This window comes from Canis lupus, chromosome 24, assembly GCF_003254725.2.
Source record: "Canis lupus dingo isolate Sandy chromosome 24, ASM325472v2, whole genome shotgun sequence".
Taxonomy (NCBI): domain Eukaryota; kingdom Metazoa; phylum Chordata; class Mammalia; order Carnivora; family Canidae; genus Canis; species Canis lupus.
In genome coordinates, this window is record NC_064266.1 from 13,571,126 (window position 1) to 13,591,169 (window position 20,044).

The 20,044-nt window shown below is 39.5% G+C and overlaps 1 protein-coding gene and 1 non-coding gene across 3 annotated transcripts in view; one reads left to right on the top strand and one right to left on the bottom strand.

The window, feature by feature from the left end:
• The window catches only part of PLCB1 (phospholipase C beta 1), a 670,476-nt gene that overhangs the window by 90,416 nt on the left and 560,016 nt on the right, over positions 1 to 20,044 (bottom strand). For both annotated transcript variants that reach the window (XM_025469336.3, XM_025469337.3), the window contains exons 26-27: positions 19,519 to 19,738; positions 15,629 to 15,809 (exon numbers count right to left, since the gene is read on the bottom strand). In XM_025469336.3, the coding sequence (XP_025325121.1) occupies positions 15,629 to 15,809; positions 19,519 to 19,738 (401 nt within the window). The remainder of the gene's footprint in view (positions 1 to 15,628; positions 15,810 to 19,518; positions 19,739 to 20,044) is intronic.
• LOC112674331 (small nucleolar RNA SNORA70) lies at positions 8,150 to 8,284 on the top strand. Its single transcript, XR_003145380.3, has one exon. It is a non-coding gene; the product is annotated as a small nucleolar RNA SNORA70 (small nucleolar RNA).

Consider the following 20,044-nt stretch of genomic DNA (forward strand, 5'->3'; position numbering starts at 1 on the left):
CTCCCTCAGCTGTCCTCATCCTCAGCTACCTCGCCATCCAGTCATGGAAACCCCTGAGTTTGAGTCCCACAACCCTTCTCCCCATCCAATTCTGACATTTATTTTGATTTGTTGTCACCCCCTATACAATTGGAAGCACTACACTTCCTCAGAGTCTCACAGAAGTTCCCTACCTGCTGCATCCCCTGGCCTTCCTCACTGTCTCTCCTTCAGACCGTCTACATTTGCTCTTTACTCTGGAAGACTTCCCACATCCTTTGATCCCAGAACAAACACCTTTATGTAAACTATTCAATTTAGCCACAATCCAACAAATATTTATCAAATACTCTAAATACCTAGTGCTCTTCTACAAACTCTGAGCCAATGACTTGGCTTTTAGATCTTGTTACTCAAAATGGAGCATAACTATCTTGGACCAGCAGCACTTGCATTGCCTGGGAACACAACAGAAATCAAATTCTCGGGCCTTACCCCAGATCAACTAAATCAAAATCTGCATTTTTAACAGGATTCTCAGGAGATTTGTATCATGTTACAGTTTGAGAGGCACTGTCTAGATCACTGAGAAAGACAGAGAAAATTTAAAAGAAGCTCTCTGTTATGGGCCAAATGTTTATGTCCCCCCAGAATCCATATATTGATATCCTAACCCCTACTGTAATGGTATTAGGAGGTGGAGCTTTGTGAGGCGGTGATTAGGTCACAAAGTTTAAGCCCTCATTCATGCTCTTATAAAAGATATCCCACAGAGCACGACTGCCCCTTCAGCCATGTGAAGACATAATGAGAAGATAGCCATCTATGAATCTGGAAGTGGGCTTTCACCAGACAGCAGAGCACTTAATTTTAGACTTCCAGCCTTCAGAACTGTGAGACATAAATGTCTGTTGTTTAAAACACTTAATCTATGAGAATTTGTTATAGCAGCCCAAATGGACTAAGACATTTCCTCAGAGTCCCTCTTTTCTGTCTCAAAAGATCTTTGACATTTTATCTACATTCTCTTCACTACCTCAAACTCAGCGTCTTCACCTCTGACACAAGGATAACATTTCCTTCCTGGGGTGGTCGTGAAAGCTGAAAGGAAAAACATACACACAAGTCCTATTAGACCACTTTGTAGGTCCCTAAGTTGGTTTCCTTACCCTTCCATCCAAGAGGAAAGTTCTTGCCCTTGTTTTCTATCTTATCTTTTCCTACCTGTGGCAGGACTTGATCTACCATTTCATTTTCTTCTCTCAAACTTTTTTTCTGCCCTGGACACATTCCCTTTTTTTTTTTTTTTTTTTAAAAAAAAAAGATTTTATTTATTTACTCATGAGGGATGCCCAGAGAGGGAAAGAAACATAAGCAGAGGGAGAAGCAGGCTCTCTGTGGGAAGCCTGATATACGACTCCATCCCAGGACCCTGGGATCACACCCTGAGCCAAAGGCAGATGCCCAACCACTGAGCCACCCAGGTGCCTCATGGTCACATTTCTTTTGCATAAAAACCCATCTCTGTTTTCCTTACCCTCCCAGAATCCTAAACTTTTGTTCCATCTTGGGCCTTTCTTTCATTTCTAACCCTAAAATGGAAGAAGACCAATTGCAGCTTCCAAAGCTTGGATGCCCCAGCCTGATATTCTTCAGCTCCATCATGTCACTTCCACTTCAACCACTGGAATTCCCCTGATTTTGCTTTAAGATTACAAAAACTTTTTTTGTTCCTAGACTTATTGGCCATTTCTCAGACTTAACTTTTATTATCCAGAGATTCATAAAGTTTCTTAGTTCACATTGTCCTTAGGATCTTTTTTCATGGTACTCTTAAGCTAAAAGAAATAAAAAGACAGCTTTATTTATTCATGAAATAGTTAGGTCCAAACTTAATAGTAGTAGTCTGCACAGTGTCCAACAGATGTTGCTGTTTCCTTAAAAAATGTAAAATATCTTATCTTATCATGCCTCTGTGAGTTCAACATGGTGCCTCAGGGTGACTTTGCACACAGCTGGGGATCATGACTTTATCCTATCTTCCTGACATTGTGCCAGTTGCCAACACTCTCACACGAAGCTCTCTTTTCTGAATTTATGGTATATCTCCAGCAAACACCACAGTCACTTCAACTCTTTTAGGGGCTTCAATTCATTTCAGCATCATGCACTACTTCTGACTAACTCTACCTGAGAATGGCTCACCAGCATCTCAACATTTCTACAAGCAAGTTTAGGATTTGTCTTGCACAGAAGATAAGTCATTGTATTTTCCCACTAATTATCACCATTTAGTTCAAAAGTGGACATTATATTTGGTTTCCTTCTTGTGTACTTTCCACATCAAGTGAGTCATAGAGATTTGTGAATTGCTCCTGTTTTTTTTTAATTTTTATTTATTTATGATAGTCAGAGAGAGAGAGAGAGAGAGAGAGAGGCAGAGACACAGGCAGAGGGAGAAGCAGGCTCCATGCACCGGGAGCCCGACGTGGGATTCGATTCCGGGTCTCCAGGATCGCGCCCTGGGCCAAAGGCAGGCGCCAAACTGCTGCGCCACCCAGGGATCCAGTGAATTGCTCCTGTTACAATGTATCTCATGACTTTGTGTTAACAGGATTCTGATGCACATTTTTGCTAACTCTGGTCTAGATGTAGAATTCCCTCCCTGCCCTAAGTCTCTCCTTAGTTCTTCCACTCCATCCCACATATTTTTTCTTCTTGTATGTACTAAAGCCCTAACTGGCCTTCTATCCCCACTATGTTGTTATGTTCCAGCTCCAAATTTCCTTTCCTGGCTAGCATTCATCATACCCAATAATCTAGGCAGTATTTTGCTCTCTGAACTGTCCACACTTGCTTTGTCTTATTAATTTTTTTCCACCTTGATGATATTTCCATTTGAATGGAAGACAGTATAATATAGAACATTCCCATGATTACAGAAAGTTCCATTACACTGGGCTACTTTAACTGTTTCTGACAAGGGAGTGGGAACTGGGTCCCTGCTTGTCCATGCCCTTTTCCTTTCTAAACCAGCCTTTGGTAATTCTCTTCTTTGACTGCCCAGATAACTCTAAGCCTGGCCCTTTAACTGGCTTTTGTAAAAGATATTATAGATATTTACCTTTATGTGTACATACTTTATTATGGCTCCCTAAAAGAATACTACCACTGCAATCTCCTTTTCTTAATAATTATTTTTTTGGAAACCCAGACTCTGCACAAAATAAGTACTCAGAAATTGATGTGAATGAAATCTTTAAAGTTTTAAAGCTACATGGATCCTGACCTTGGTGACAATAATGAAACATCATGTTTAAGCCATGGGCTGTCCTATTGGAAATACTTTCAGGACTATATACTTTTCGTACTTAACAAGCTAAGTTTGAGGTTTTTTAAATTTTTGTTTTTTAAAGATTTTATTTATTTGTGAGAAAGAAAGTGAGAGAGAAAGAGAGAGAGAGAGAGAGCATGAGCAGGGGGAGGAACAGGCTCCCCACTGAGCAGGGAGCCTAATACCAGGCTGGGTCCCAGGACTCTGGGATCCTGACCTGAACCAAAGGCAGATGCTTAACCAACTGAGCCACCCAGGCACCCCACAAGCTAAGTTTTGTTTCATAAGAAACAAATGCCTTATTATGAAATCCAAGTATATCTTTTAAAACATGGTTTTGCATGCAACTAATGAAAACAATGTTTCCTTAGAATCACAGAGAATATGTGTTTTAAAAAGGACAGCATCCCTGTGTTTAATATGGCAAATATGTGAATGTCTTTCCATTGTGCTCAGTTTCCCTTGGCGTCTCCCACTCTTCCACACTACAGACCCCTCCCTGTAGCATTCTGCTTTTCCAGCTATTCCCAAAAGACCATTACTCTTACTATAATTCTGTCCTTTCAACATTTACTGTTTTCTTTTACACTTCCTCTCCTTAGGGTCCAGGAGGTAAAATGATTAATATTATGTGTCTTTGTTAATAATATACTACTATTGTCAGACTCCCACAAAACTGGCATATATATATATATATATACATATATATATATACACACATATGCATCAATATGTATAATTATCCCCTTCCTACAACTAAAGAGAGATTTGGGGCCTGGCTATGGTTTTCTCTACTTAACACTACATGTCCAGGAAGAACCTCTGCTTTCTGAGAACTGGCTCTGTGCCAAATGTGGTTCCCATAGGAGCTACTGTATTCCTTATCCCCATCCCTTGGCCAAGGAAACTGGTCCCAGGGGAGGCATTTATCTAAATTGGACCAGTCATCACCTGACCTTAGCCACAGGTGATTGGTCTAAGGATGCAAGTTTGGCCAATAATATGATGCTTACAAGGTTTCCTCAAGATTTTTCCAACCTGCTACTAGAGAAAGAAATAACTTAGATAAGGCTGGCCTATATTTTCTGACAAAGGGAAGCCTGTATGCTGTTAGAAAAGAATAGTGCTAATACACATTGGAAAGAAAGAGAGAGAGGGAGACAGAGAGAGAGAGAAAGAGAGAGAGAAGAAAGGAGAAAGAGAGGGAGGACAGAAAGAGAGAAAGGAACAGAAGGAAAAGGGGAGACATATAGGGAGACGCCAGGCATAGAAAGGGCTGCCAGTGATTGCCAGCATCCATTTCTCCATGCCTTCCCTTCCCTGGTGTTATGGTCATTCTTTCCTTACGTGATCTACCCTATGCATGTTTCTAGTGTATAAGTTAGTTCACCATGGACTCTTGTCACTTGCAACCAAAAGAATTGTGGCAAAAACTTGAAATAGAAAACCCCAAATAAGATAAAGGAAACTGCATATTTGGGTCCAGAATTTCTGTTGCATGAGGTGTGAAATCAGGACCCAGAAGAGGGATTTTTCACACAATAATTGAAGTGTTTTTTAGCTAACCTAAAGATGCACTCACTTTTGGTGTATTTCTTAGCAGATAGACTCTACTCAAAGAACTACTCAATCATGCACTAGTCACAAAACTCACTGAAGATGAAGAAAAGATTAGTTTAGAATTCCTGAGGGGGGGGGAACAAGAGAGTACATGGTTAAACTGAATTGCAGTAAACATTTAATTTTAACTTTTAGTATGGTTCTTTTATCTGGCCCAAAGGAATAGGCACATTTCAGTTATTGGGCTTATTTATTTACCACTCTTGACAACTCCCCTAGTTAAATGTTCCAAACCTTTTAAGGAGTGAAAAAGAAAAGCCCTGGGGGAACATAATTTCATGCTTGTTTTCAACTCCGTGCTGAAATTCACTTGAGTTAGTTATTTGAGGGTGAGAGAATGGTTTCCATGGAAGAGAATAATTCCTTAACTCTAACTCAAAAGGGATTAAAAAACAAAACAAACAAAAAAACAAAAAAAAAAAACATGTGGACAGAAATTGGCATGCTTAGAGTCTCTTCTTAAGAAGGACAATTTTGGAAAATAAGCAAAAGTCAAGTATAGGATGTTCAGACTTTAGGCACAACCTGTTTTCCTTCCCCTTCCAGTAATATATCTAGAAAAGATACTACCTTCTTTTCTGCTCATCAAAACATTTTCACTATAATTTGTTGTTTTTTCTTCTACAAAGAGTTAATTTATGATGCTTCTAAACCAAGTAATGATTTGTGGACTAAAGACATTACTGACAATTTAAAATGCAAGGTGGACACTCACACTAGAGTATATCCTGCCATTCAAATTGAGAAACATTCATTCAGTCAGTCAACCAGTATTTATTTACTGAGCACCTATGATGCGCTGGATGTTTGTGCTAGTATTGATGGTCCAACCATGAGCTGACAGGTTCAGTTCACAGGGAGCTGATATTCTTCATTTGTTCTCTTTTCTTTTCAAGAGGACAAAAATCTTGGACTAAAAGGGCAACAATCATTGTCTGAGATATTCTCTCATACCTATGAAATTATTTCTTAATATTTGCATAACTACATAGAATTTATAGCAACTTATTTGAGTCTAAATGTTAAAAGATCCTTGGAATTCTTTTCTTTGCTTGGCAAAAAAAACATGCACACACACACACACACACACACACACAAAGGAAAGAAAAGAAAAAAAAAATCTCACCACAATTCCTGGTCAATGTTCATTAAATATGTAACATTTAGAATTATTTTTCACTTTTAAGTTACACCGAGGTAAATGTCAGCTTTTTAGCTTTCTGGGAAATATAAATAGATCGATGTACCATACTCCCTTGAATGATATTTCTGGTATTCTTCTATGAGGCTGTCAAATGGAAATACATTCAAACTTTTGAAAAAATCGAGAATTTTATAAAGGGACCTCTACTTAAGGTATGCTAATGATACTTGGGTTTTACCAATGAGAAAATGTTTGAATTTCATCAAATTAATTGAGACTATTATATCTGATTAAGTCAATGGAAAAAACCACAACCAAACCACTACAATTTTAGGGTAAGGCTTTGTAATTTTAAAAGATGTCAAGACCATTTAGTTTAGAATAAATAAAATAAATATTAGTTACCACTCAGATGTGGGAAAGTAGCAGTAACGTACAAAACTAGAGGTTTTCAAATAATTAGCAAAAGAGATCTGATTAAAAGATATGTGATTTGTCCTGTGGTTTGTTACTAAAATAGGGCAATAAATCATGGGCTTAATATTTCAACAGTCCTTTTGGAATCCAGACTCAAAAGAGCTGCCTGTGAAGATAAATACCACAGCATGTCAGCTACTTTTTTTTCTTAATGCAAAATATATCATTTCAGCATCCCTGACTTGGCAAATAGAATGCAATGAGTCCTGTAATTCCAGAGGGCACAAAAGAAATGATCAGACTTGTGGGTTCTATTCTGGGATTTTCCTTCCAGCAGAATCCCTTCTGTTCCCTAAGCTTCTTTTAGTTGACACAAGTCAAAACTATTATTTTCTTTGCCTTTGGGGATGGTTCTATTTACTGACTTTTTTTTCTTAATGTTACCTAAATAGTTACCAATTAACACATAAAAGTACATTAAGATATATTGTGTACACACACAAAAGAAAAACCAAAATTTATTGCTTTAAACTTAAATTCCTCATTATTTAATAGGCCCAAGAATTGGGTCATCTCTGATTCTATAATTAAAGGAAATTAGCATTACTGTCAGAGGGAGACTTTACAACCATTCTTGTACAAACTTTTCATTTTAAAAATAAGGATAAAAAAAAAATAAGGATAAAGACACTCAAAGAGATAAAATTATTTAGCTAATGTTATACAAATAAAAATGGAAGTTATGTCTCCTTAGCTTAAATCCTATGCAAATAGTTCTTTGGTAAAGAATGATGACTATCTTTTGGGCACCATGTTAAGTTTCCATGGATGATTTTATTGCATCTCACATCCAAAGAATGAGGGCTGTGTGTAGATTATTGCCCTAATTCTCCACCATTCCCTGCATTCACGCTTTCTGTAATGTGACTTGCAGGTCCCCTAAGAGATAGGATCTATTTCCCTATCCCTTGAATCTGGACAAATCTTATGACTTGCTTTGACCAAAGAAGGAAGAATTTTAGAAGATCTCTCAAAACACCTGTCCATTTCCTCTTGCTCTCAAGTGGAATCCTTTTCAATTTTCACATGAACAAGGTCAGAGTAGCCAGCCAACATCTGAGCCAGCCAACAGCCAGCCAAACTCCAGAATCAGAGCCACTAGGTGATGGACAGCTAAACCAGAGACACGTGAATAAGCCCAGCCAAGACTGGAGGAACCATCCAGTTGAGTCAAGCTCAAATTGCTACACATAGAATCAAGAGGTAAACAAATTGTTGTATTAAGGCAATAAGTTTTGAGGTGTTTATTATGCAACAAAGCTACCTGATAAAGATGGGCATACTATTAATAGATCTGTCTGATTTCACAACCTGTACTCTTAACCACTGTAAGCCCCTGAGGGCAGGGACTACATTTAGGCTTGGTCCACATGGAATTCCCCCACCAGTATGAGGACCACAGCAGGGCTTCAAGAACTTCTGATTAATAAATGACTATATAAGTGTGTTTCATACTAACTTGCCCAACCTCCCAAAATAATAAATGAAAAGATACCACATAAACTCTATGCGTCAAAAGGAAAGGATATAATCCAACAGAAAAGCAGGTGATGGATATGAATGGGAAGTCCATAAAAAGAAAAAGAGACTATAATCCACAGCCAATTAAGCTGACTATACCCTTCCGCCCTGGGGGCCTGGTGTGTAATGGTTGCAAACAGTAGCCTCTGTGGTTAGTATATGCAGCCTGTTGTTTGTATTGGTTGCCTCGAGGGACCTTGGAAACAGTCCTTTCTAGTGGACATTCATTTCTGACAGTACTATGTCCAATCTAGGCTCCAGACAGATATTCAAGGTGCCTTTGGAAAGCCCCAGGGCACAGTGGCCAGGGTTCACATTGGCCAAGTCATCATGTCCCTTTACACTGAGGTGAAGAACAAGGAGCATGTGATTAAGGCTCTGCTCAGGGCCAAGTTCAAGTTCCCTGACCACCAAAAGAGCCACATTCCCAAGAAGCAGGGCTTGAATAAGTTTAATGCAAATAAATTGAGCACATGGTGGCTGGAAAGCAGTTCATTCTAGATGGCTATGGGGTGTAATACATCCCTAATCATAGTCCCCTGGACAAATGATGGGCCCTGCATTCATGAGAATCTTGGCACTGCCCTTTTGTTATTCATGCCCACCAATAAATCCTACTTCCTGCCAAAAAAAATAATAAAAGGAATACAAATAACTAATATACACAGGGAATTTCTGCTCATAATTAAAGCAATGGAATGTAAGATAAAGATAACTTCTATATATATATATGAAAAGAACAACATATATATATATATGAAAAGAACAACATCCATTCTATTAGGGTTACCCAATGGTAACAAATAAGAACACATTTTGACAATTCTTTCATTCTTTATTTCACTACTAAATTCTTTGATTTATTTGTCATTTCTTATTTGGTGGAGAATGTAAAATTTTTAGGAAAGTTAAGTAATTTATTTATCAAGAAAAATAATCTCATGTTAAGGTCAGAATATTGGAGGAAGACAGAGAACACTACCACAACTCAGTAGAGTTACTTCCTGACACTGTAATTACTCCTGGCCCATATACTTCAGCTGGTTGACCATAGAAGGGAGAAAATTCAAGGTTTTCTTATTTACAGGCTGCAACAGCAAATGGTGTCCTGAAATCATCAAAAGGAAGGCAATGAGCTCCATCAAGTTGAAGCAAGATGTTAAAAACTGCAATACACATTTATATGTGAAGTCAAGATTTCCTAGTCAATTCATGTATAATTTTTTACAAAGTCCATTAGTAGCTGGTCAGTATTCACCCAGAGCTGTCACTATGAAACATCTTTCAATCCCCGGGACTGGCATGGACCTGAGGAACTCAGGTGGATGGATATTAATGTTGGCTTGGGCCCAGAAATGATTCTTAGTGAGATAAATGGGAGGATGTAAAGAACAATAGCAGCCATTAAGGCTGATGTGAAGGAAGGGAGAAATGAATGGGACTGGCACACGTGTGAGACTTAAAACATGAGAAAGAGGAGAAAACTTAGGGAGTAAAGCAAAGCAAAGCAAAACAAGTCTCTGCAAAGGATAAAGAGTATGGTGACTATGAGAGAAAATGAGGAGATCTTTTCTCGAGCAATGAAAAAGAAGAAAAGGAGAGAAGACAGAACATCGGGAAAGGCGCTGCTGCAACTGAGAAGTGACCCCGGCAACATCACCAGGGAATTGCCTCTCACTAAGCTATGGGTTTGTTTTCTTTTTAAGATTTTATTTATTTATTCATGAGAGACACAGAGAGAGAGGCAGAGACACAGGCAGAGGGAGAAGCAGGCTCCATGCAGGAAGCCTGACGTGGGACTCGGTCCCAGGACACCAGGATCACACCCTAGGCCGAAGGCAGGTGCTAAACCACTAAGCCACTCAGGGATCCCAAGCTATGGGTTTTTTTAAAAAATTTTTATTTATTTATGATAGTCACAGAGAGAGAGAGAGAGAGAGAGAGGCAGAGACATAGGCAGAGGGAGAAGCAGGCACCTGCTTCGGGAGCCCGATGTGGGACTCGATCCCGGGTCTCCAGGATTGTGCCCTGGGCCAAAGGCAGGCGCCAAACGGCTGCGCCACCCAGGGATCCCAAGCTATGGGTTTTGAATGTGATGCCTATACTGGCAACAGGAGAAAACACTTACTTTCAGGTAGAGGTGAACGAAAAGAAAGATGTAAATTCCTCAACTCCAATCATGGTCTTGTGCTCCCTGAAATCTCTCCATAGACATTGTGGGGATCTGTGAACCCCAGTTGGGGACCCCTGTTCCAAAGATAGGGTTGGAATGTCTGCTCTAAATTAATCTGTTTTTCAGCAGCAGCCTCTCATTACTGACATCATCAAGAGCCCCCAGAGGGACCTCCTAATACTTTCTATCACTTACCAAAGTCACTTTTATTTTTATTATTTTTAAATTAATTAATCAATTAATTATTTGAGAGAGTGTAGGTGCTCAAGCAGACTCCCAGCTGAGTGCAGAGCTGACTCAAGCTTGATCTCAGGACCGGAAATCATGACCTGAACTGAAGCCAAGCGTCAGATGCTCAACCTCAACCAACTGAGCCACCCAGGCACCCTCACACCAAGTCACTTCTAAAACGAAAACCTAACCCTAATGGTATAACCAAACTCAGGGTCACCCTAAGGCTGCTGTTGAAAAACAGATTAATTTAGAGCAGACATCCCAACCTATCTTTGGAACAGGGGTCCCCAACTGGGGTTCACAGATCCCCACAATGTCTATGGAGAGATTTCAGGGAGCACAAGACCATGATTGGAGTTGAGGAATTTGCATCTTTCTTTTCATTCACCTCTACCTGAAAGTGTTTTCTCCCATTGCCAGTACAGGCAGGAAATGACAGGAGTGATTTCCACAGGCCCTCCCTGTGCCTTTGACACCAATAGGTATCCCTTCAGCTTGATGAGCAGCTGTGAATAATGGAGCTCATGCTGCATTTTTCATTTCAACTAAAAAAAACTTTAGTGGTATTCCAAAAGGCCTTTTGAGCAAAGATAAGGACTGATGGCTCTGAAACTGTGCTTCTTTAACCTGAACGTGTAACAAGTCACCTGGGACTCCTATTAAAATGTAAACTGTGACCTACCAGGTCTGGAGTGGGGCAGGAGACTGCATGTCTAACAGGTCCCAAGTGATTTGGGACCCATACTTGAGTAACCAGGCTGCAGAGCTATTTGGATACAGAGTTTTAAAGACAGAGATTCTTCTTTGGACAGGTATAAACATTTCTTTGAAGCAATAGAGTCTATGGAGCTTGGTGTGCATTCTCTAGCTCCTATGAACAATTACCTCAAAGATACTCTGTTGATGTTTATCAATTTATATAGTTATATAAGTTGCTCCCACATCTGGGTTTTCACATCAGTTTGCTGATAATTTTATTATTTCATTTATCATATGCTATTATAACTTTGAGATACATATTCCCTGAGTGTGTGTGGTGACCACATCTTCATCTCCAGTGTTTTGCAAATATTAATTTTTTAAAAGATATTATTTTCAAGTAATCTCTACATCCAACGTGGGGCTTGAACTTACAACCCCAAGTTCAAGAGTCACATGCTCTACCAACTGAGCCAGCCAGGCTTCCTGCAAATATTTTTTTTTTAATGAAGGTTTGGCAGGGAGTTTATTGATGTAATACTTTCTTTCTTAATCCTTGAACTGTGGGTTCAGCACAGTTCAGCACTTGAAATGTATAAACCTTAACCTAAACACATCTGTATTTAATTCCCAAAGCAATTTTGGGAGATGAAATATCTTGTTTAATTTTCCTCATCACCCAAATACTCCTTTTTACCTGGGGCCTACTTGCTTTTTAATTACACTTCCACTTGTCTAATTTAGCCTGAGAGGCCTGTTCCTAACTAGGATCCACAACCAAAGATAGAACTGACACTTCTGGGTACTCTCAGTCAAAAGATTTCCTGGCAGAACAATTTCTGGTTGTTACAAATGGAGTAATAGAAAGTTCTGATACATGGCAGCCAAAGACACTGGTATAAATCGTGGATGCCTCCAAATGGCAATAAAATAAACTTTGTGTGGTTTTAAATCCTAGGTGTTTGGGCCTTAACTTTCTTAACAAAAGAATACAATTGTGTTCAATGGCATTAGGGCTTTATCCAAAACCCAAATCCATAGTCACAAAGGTGAAACGAGGAGTATTTTGAGTATATTTGCCCTGAAAGGGCCAGACTGGCTTGAAAATGTATGTACGTTTTTCTGAAAACTCTTCAAAGCTTTTACTATGGACACACTTGTTCCTTCCTAGGGAGAAGGGTGTAGGAGCACGTGCTGTGGGATTGCCACCTCCCGTAGGAATTCTACTACTTCTCCTGCTTGTCCCTTCAGGTGGCTTTTTCCACCTATAAGCTCATCTGGGTCTTCCCTAGTTCCTAAGCCAAGCTTCCCTGGGAGAAAATCTGTTGAGCAGCCCTGTGTGGCCTCCTCTGGTGGAATGTGATGTGATGCCTCATGCTCAGGTGTTTCTTCTGTGATGCTGAGCTTCTGTAGCTCCTCCCTGTGATTTCTGCACCCATGTGTACCGTCCCCTGCTCCTGGAAAGGCCCTTTTGGTATGTTTGGGCTTCTGTTTTCATCCATGCTTTGAATTCTTCTTTTAGGACTCTCTCATGGCTGTTGGATTTCCCCTCTTATTGGGCCTTGTCTCTCTTCTTGGGGAATGGAATCTTGCTAGGGGCTAGAATTCTGGGGAAAAACTCCAGATTACAGCTGGATTGCCTAGTCCTCAAAGTGATATTTGACCCTGTTTGTCAACTGCAGTCATCTGCCAGGGAACCACCAGACTTCTAATGCCATGGGCCACCATTCAACGGAACTGTGCCTTGGGATGGCCTTCTCCTGGGGCCCTAATCTTCACCATGTACACAAGAGTGATCCTCGTAAATGTTACTTTAGGTCATGTCACTCCACTCAAAACCTTTCAGTGGCATCAACTTCCCTCTGAATGAAACACAGAGGCCATAGAGAGGCCTACAACCGTAAGAGATCTGCCCCAGCCCCAAAAGTCTCATCTCTAACGTCCTAAGATGGAACTACCTTGCTGGTCCCCCAACAGACAGGCTTATCCCTAACCCAGAGTCTTTGCATTTGCTAATCCTTCTGCTGGGCAAATTCCTGCCCCATGTGCTTGTAGGGATCAGTCCTTCATTCCTAAATCAGATGCTGCCTCTGCACTGAGTCCTTCCGGTTACTTTATTTAAAATTTCAAAGCATACTCCTCAAACTTCCTTCCATCCCTAATCCCTATTTCCCTACTTCTCATTGATTTTCCTCCTAAACCCTCAGGACCACCTGACATACTATATATTTTACCAACCTATTTTTTTAAAGCTTTTATTAATTTATATGAGAGAGAGAGAGGGAGAGAGAGAGAGAGAGAGAGAGAGAGAGCACTAAATGAGGGGGGACAGGGGCAAAGGGAGAGAGAGAAGCAGACTCCCCACTGAGCAGGGAGCTGGACTCAGAGCTCCATCCCAGGACTCTGAGATCACAACCTGAGCCAAAGGCAGACGCTTAACCAACTGAGCCACCCAGGTGCCCCTTACCAATTCATTTTGTTCATGGTCTGACCCCTCATCTAGAATGTAACCTCCATAGAGGCTGGGATTGTTGTCATTTTTATCCTCTTCTATTTGAAAATATTTACTGAGTAGGTATCTAATAAGTATTTGTTTAATGATGAATGAATGAGGGGTTTTTTTTGAGGTGATAAAAATGTTTTAAAATTGTACTGATGGTTGTATATACCATGAATATGCTAAAGAAAGTCACTGAATTGCTCTGTTTTTTATTTGCATAATAAGCTGACAATAATACTAAACTCCAGTGGTGGTTTTTGTAAGGATTAACTCAGACAATTTCTGTAAATAGCTTAGCACGGGCTATAGCCCCTATCGTGAATGCTCAATACATGGGTGTTATTTTAATTTTTATTATTGTTGTCATTTTCTGGAGTACTAGGGATGAGGTACTGGAGAAAATTCAGATGGCTGTGGTTGTAGCAAGGTCTCAAAGCCATTATTTCTCACTAAGATTTACTTTGACTTCCTCTGGCCTATCAGGCAATCCCTTACACTGAACCTGACCCCAGCCCTACCATTCTTATTTTAGTGATTCACAAACAAGGCAGCCCATCAAAGCAAGGCAGAACTTGTTAAAAATAAATCCTCAAGCCTTACATTTAGGAATCAGGCAGAGATCCTCAAAGTGTGGTCATGGGACCCAAAGCATCAGAAGCACCAGCCCTACAAGAGTCTTGATGAATTGGAAATTTGGAGCAAGGACCAACAACCTGTGTTTTAAGAGGCCTTCTAAGTGATTCTGATGCATGCTGAAGTTGAGAATAACTGGCCAATTGGAATCTGATGTTTAATTAAGTCCTCATGTGACTTTGACCTGCTCGTTTGCATATTAATATTATCATTGGGGAACCAGTGCTAGGTCAACAACATGACACTGAATCACCTATTTTGCAGTGATGGCTAAACCATCCGTCAATGGCTAAAGCATCCACTGATCTCCAAAGCAGAAACAGCTTCGGAATTCTCTTAGACAGACAGGACCTTGGCACAGAAACAGTTCGTACAAACACATACAAACTCTGAATATACTTTAATTTCTATTAGCTTACTCATTTGTTTTGTTTGGGGGCACATGCTTATTTTCAAGGCTACTTTATCATTTGATTCATTTAATCTGTCACCAAATATTTATCATGACCCTATTATATTGAGGCATCAACAAAGTGGAGAGAATGTCATAATCTTTGAGAAAAACTTTTGGGGGACAAAACTGATCACTACGAGAGAGACTAGTGATCACTATGAGACAGACTAGTGATCATCTCCTTCCATAGGGAGCCTCAGCAATTGGGTAGACATTTCATACTGTCCATGTAGATACTCTCCTAAATGTAGGAGAGTGAACTCTGCACTTTGTTTAGTGCTTGGAAGTCCCGGTGACACCAAAAAAAAAAAAAAAAAAAAGTATTTACTTGTAGCATGTTCTTAATTTTCTTGAGCCAGGATAAGTGTATTTTTGTTTTTGTTTTTGTTTTTTTAACTCCTTGTAAGAGTTCAGATTCTCCCCTAAAAGACTATTATAACCCCAAAGTAAGTTAGTGAGAACAAAAACAAACATAGCATCATTGGGGAACAGAGAGGAGCTTGGTAAAGATTCTGGAATAGTGGAGCTTGTAAATTATTAGTGAGGTAGACACTAGGTGCCCTTATACAATTCAAGTTCTAAGAAATGATTTTGTTGTTTTTAAAAGCCCAAATACTGAGTTATGATTGTGCTTTTAAGTTAAGCATGTGTTAAATCACATGTCCCAATATGGATCTAAGAAATGCATCTTATCTCTCTCAATAACCTGGCAGATAAGATTACTGGCCAAGGAAGCCAGAGGAAGGTTCCAGCCAGACCCACCACTGTTTCTCTTTAAAGTTATCTTAGAAACTCTTCAGAGTTTTCTTTAGAAAAGACGGTTCCAGCCATATAAACACAATTGTGTTTCTCAGGCTTACCAGTTTAATATGTTCTCGCTTCTGGTATTTTTCACTATAATACTGCTCTTGTCGAAGATTAAGCAGCTGCTGCTGTTGTTTGTCCTTCAAGTCTATTAACTTTTGGGTCATTTCGGCATCAAGGGCAGCAAGATCTTGCTCAATTGTTGATGAACCATGGTCAGGACTGCTGGGATCTGATCTGCAGAGACATGGAGTTTGATCAGAAAACATGCAGGTCATAACAAGTTGCAGGGAAGACTGCACACCATAGTTCCTCCTGGATAGAGTGCTGTGTTGTTGGGAAATTAAATGTTTTAATAAACCACTTGAGATAGAGGCCAATACCCCAAGGATAGAAGAGGGTCTCCAAATAGAAAGTGGATGATGTTTGTGAGATTTCAGGTAGGGGTAGAGAAGGAAAGTCAGGAGGCTGGGGACCCTGTGGTAGTTGTGGAGAGAATGATAATCCCCCCATTGGGAAAAACAATGTCTAATAAGCATTTTTTAAGGCTTTTATCTTGTAATTTTTTTTAACAGGACATGTATAATGTAATTCCCAGCTACTTATCTCCTATAATGACTTCAATACACTTGGCATTGATTGGATTCTGTCAGGGGAGTTGAAGAGGTGCTAAATTTTGCATCTGGGTAATATGGATATAAAACAGAGCATATGCAGATCCCACGTGCCAGGAAAACCTTCCCCCTCCCCAGGCTGACATGTTCTGTTTCTTGACATCTTTTAATAGCAAAAGTACATTATTAAAATCGGTTTCTTTGGGAGATGTACCAACTTCATGGATAGCTCTACCCAAAATGGAACTTTCTGCCAAATGCTTAGGTTACAAGAGAAAGGAGGATGAATGAGTTCATTGAAAAATATTTATTGAGTGCTTTTCTGTGCAGGGTGACTTTCTTTGAGCTGTTCATAGAGAATTATACAGATATTGAGGAGTTTAGGAGAAATGTTGAAATAAATCAAAGCAATTTTCACTAATTGTGCTAAAACATATGGTGTGATTCCTTCAAATTTTGTGCTCTTACTTTTTTTAGGGCACACAGAAAAAAGTGATTATGCTGAGAATGGGGCACCAAGAGCAGGTCTGTTTTCTTCATTCACATGGAAACTTCTGCAGAAAAAACTAAACCACCTAAGAGATCTAGCACATCAGATTCTACCTCCATGTTTTTCACTTGTGGCCAGGTGGAATGGGTGGAAGTTTCTTGAATCAGCTGGCACTAATTCCTGTTGCTTTCACTTTGACTTAGGCCAGTATTGATGGTGCTACAGGGAGAGGCAAATAAGGGATGATGTTGGTGTTGGTGTTGAATTGAAGTTGGTGTTAGGATCCTATTGTGGCGAGTAAGGGATTCAGAATTCTTTCAAAGGTTTCTATTTGCATTTTTATGTGCAATGCCAAATGAGAATGAACATTCTACAAGGCTCATGAGCCTGATACATCAGAATGGCATGGCAGCATTGAGGTGGCCCTCCGTCCTGGCATGAATACAAGTTTATTTGTCAATATAACAATAAGTAGCATCAGTGAGGTGACCTCCATCTTTGCATGAGCATGAGATACATTTATTGTCTTTTGTAGCAGGAAGTCAGTGAAACCAGAACATAAACGTGTTTCTTCAATCAGCCACAAGTACCAAGTACCACAACCACCACAACAGAGGCAACAGGTCAACATTTATTGACCACTCAACATGTGCCAGGCACTCTCTACTTTTGGTTTTCACAGCAACCCAACAAGTAGGTATGACTATCTCCAGTTTACTTTACAGAAAGGGAGATTCAGTGAGACAATTTGCCTAAGGACACAGTAAGGGGGAGCCCTGAGAAGCTCATCCAAGGACAGACATCTAGCGTAAGGCAAAGTCTGTGTTTTCAAAAACAACACAAACACTGCATGCCAGTGTCTGGACAGAAACTATCTTTGAATGATCTGCTCTTTCCATGATGTGGAAAGCTCAGTTGAAGACAGTGGATATTTTAATTAGAAACTAATCTAATGGACAATATTTCCATTTATTACTCTGAGCTTTTTCCAGGTTTTTACTGTGTATCAACGGTGATGGGAGATAGATGGACATAATCAGATCTCAGTGCTTTGCCTCTTGAAGAGAAGTTTCTCTTGATGTATCTTTTGATACTAGATGCTTAGGGACTTTTGTTTATTTTTTGAAGAAAAGTATAAAAAAAATAAAGGGAACAGTGTTTCTGTATCTTCTGTAAAAAACAGAGTTGAAGACATGATCCCTTGTTGCCTAATACTGTCTGTTTAAGATCCATGAGATGAATTCTCTTATAATTTAGTACCAGGAAAATGTTTGTCTCTCTTAGAAAAACAAACAAGTTTGCTTTAATCAGATAAGGAGAATTGTCTACCCATATTCCCTTTTCTTAGAAGCTAAGAGCTAACTTCAGTGTTCAAGGACAGAAATTACATTAAATGGTTGATACTGTCCAGTAGAAATATAACATGGGCCACATATGTGATTTAAAATTTTTAGTGGCTACCTTGAAAAGTAAAAACAAATGAGTGAAGTTAATTTTAATAACATATTTCAGGTGGCCTAGTACACCTGAAACATTATCATTTCAATATATAATTAAAATAAAATCAATATGTCAATATAAAAATATGAGCTATTTTATGTTCTTTTTTTTAAATGAAGTTTTTGAAATCTGGTACTTTTTTTTATACTTACAGCATATTTCAGTTTCCATGAGCCACTTTTCAGGGGTTTAGAAGCCACATGTGGCTAATGACTCCCATATCGGACAGTGGGCCTGAATAACTGGTAGCCACTCAGCCTGTATGTATATGTATTGCTTTCCTTTCTCTATTTTCATAGGATTTTTATGTATATCTTCTATGATAAATTACTTCTTTACTCTATTAGAAGTGCTCAGGATATGATGTCCAAGTAAGCAAATATGTGAATAAACAAACGACCACGTATACATCACTACAACAGAAATTTAGGAGAAGTTTCAAGCCAAGCTTTGCCTGAACTTTTTGTGTGACTGTGGGTAAGCATTAATGTCTTTAGCTTTTGGCTTCTTCCTAGTGGCAGCAGTTCACCTTGATGGCTTCTAAAATTAATATAAGAAATGATGATGTTGTTGCTTTTTAAAACCCAAGTACTGGGTTTGATTGTGCCTTTAAGTTAAGCACATATTAAATCTTATGTCACAATATGGATCTGAAATTGCCTCTTACATCTGTCTATAACCTGGCATCAAGATAAGATTATTCTGTAAGGAAATGAAAGAAAGGATGTAGTAGAGCCTATCTGATTCAGCACAATGGCAGGTGACTTGCATGATCACATAGTTCCCTGCATTGCCATGCTAGCTACTTAGGGTGGTAACTGCATAAGGCATGGTCACTGCTGTGTCCCTAGGGCACACAGCAGGCACTCAATAAATGTTGGTTGAATGAATGTGTAAGAGATGCTTCTCCCTGTCAAGGTCTGGGTATATGGGGCTGTGGGGGCCAGTAGGCCCAAACACAAGGGTCACCTGTGCAAGGCTTTGCGGGTTTCAGCAAGAGCAGCAAAGGGTAGTTGAAACCAGTCTTTTCTATAACAAGTTACCTCTTCAACTAGGTTCTAGAACACAGCAAAATTTCATACCTGCCAGGTTGGCAGGGGTCATATGGGAAGTCAGTCAACTGGTATTGGGTCCACAGGCCAGAACTCAAGGGTAGAATTGCCTGCATATCTTTTCTTAGGATGCAGGCAAATAAAGAAATTGAGTGCACAAGCAAAACTGAGCTGAGGTGGCTTTCCCTCTTGCACTGGAGCCAAAATATGGTGTAAAACATTGAAAAACTATGTAAAGGATTCTTTTCCTTCACACTATAGAACAAACCAAAAATATTCATTCAACTTACTTTTTCTTACTGTCCTTTTTGGCTGTCTTTTCCAAAGCTGCCCTCCTTCTCAAGTAGTCATTCTGAATTTCATTATATTTTGTAGTGTGTTCTTTGATAAGGTCTGTGGTTTTCTTGTGGTGTCTTTTAACCAGGTCTTTCATTTCTTTGTAGTGTTTCTTTTGAAGTTTCACAAACGATTTCTGTTGCTTTAGCTCTTCAATGGTCTGTGCTTCCACTTCTGCAACAAATGAGTATAAGAGCTAGCAGATGTGGGAGGATTGTAAAAACAGATGTAAAGAGGAATGGCAACCTGCTTCTCGGGTAATATTTGTTTGATTCCAGCCAACTGGAGCTTACGAGCAAAGCTTGGATATCAAACCTATATGAGTTCCAGTCTGGCTCTGTCACTTGCTAACTTCTGTAATTCTGTCACTAAATTTCTCAAAGACCCAATTTTTTCACTTATAATTTTTTTGAATGTTTGGGTTCCCAAGAAGCAGAAGCCAGGAGGGGGGATTTGACTGGATGTAACTTACTGAGAGGG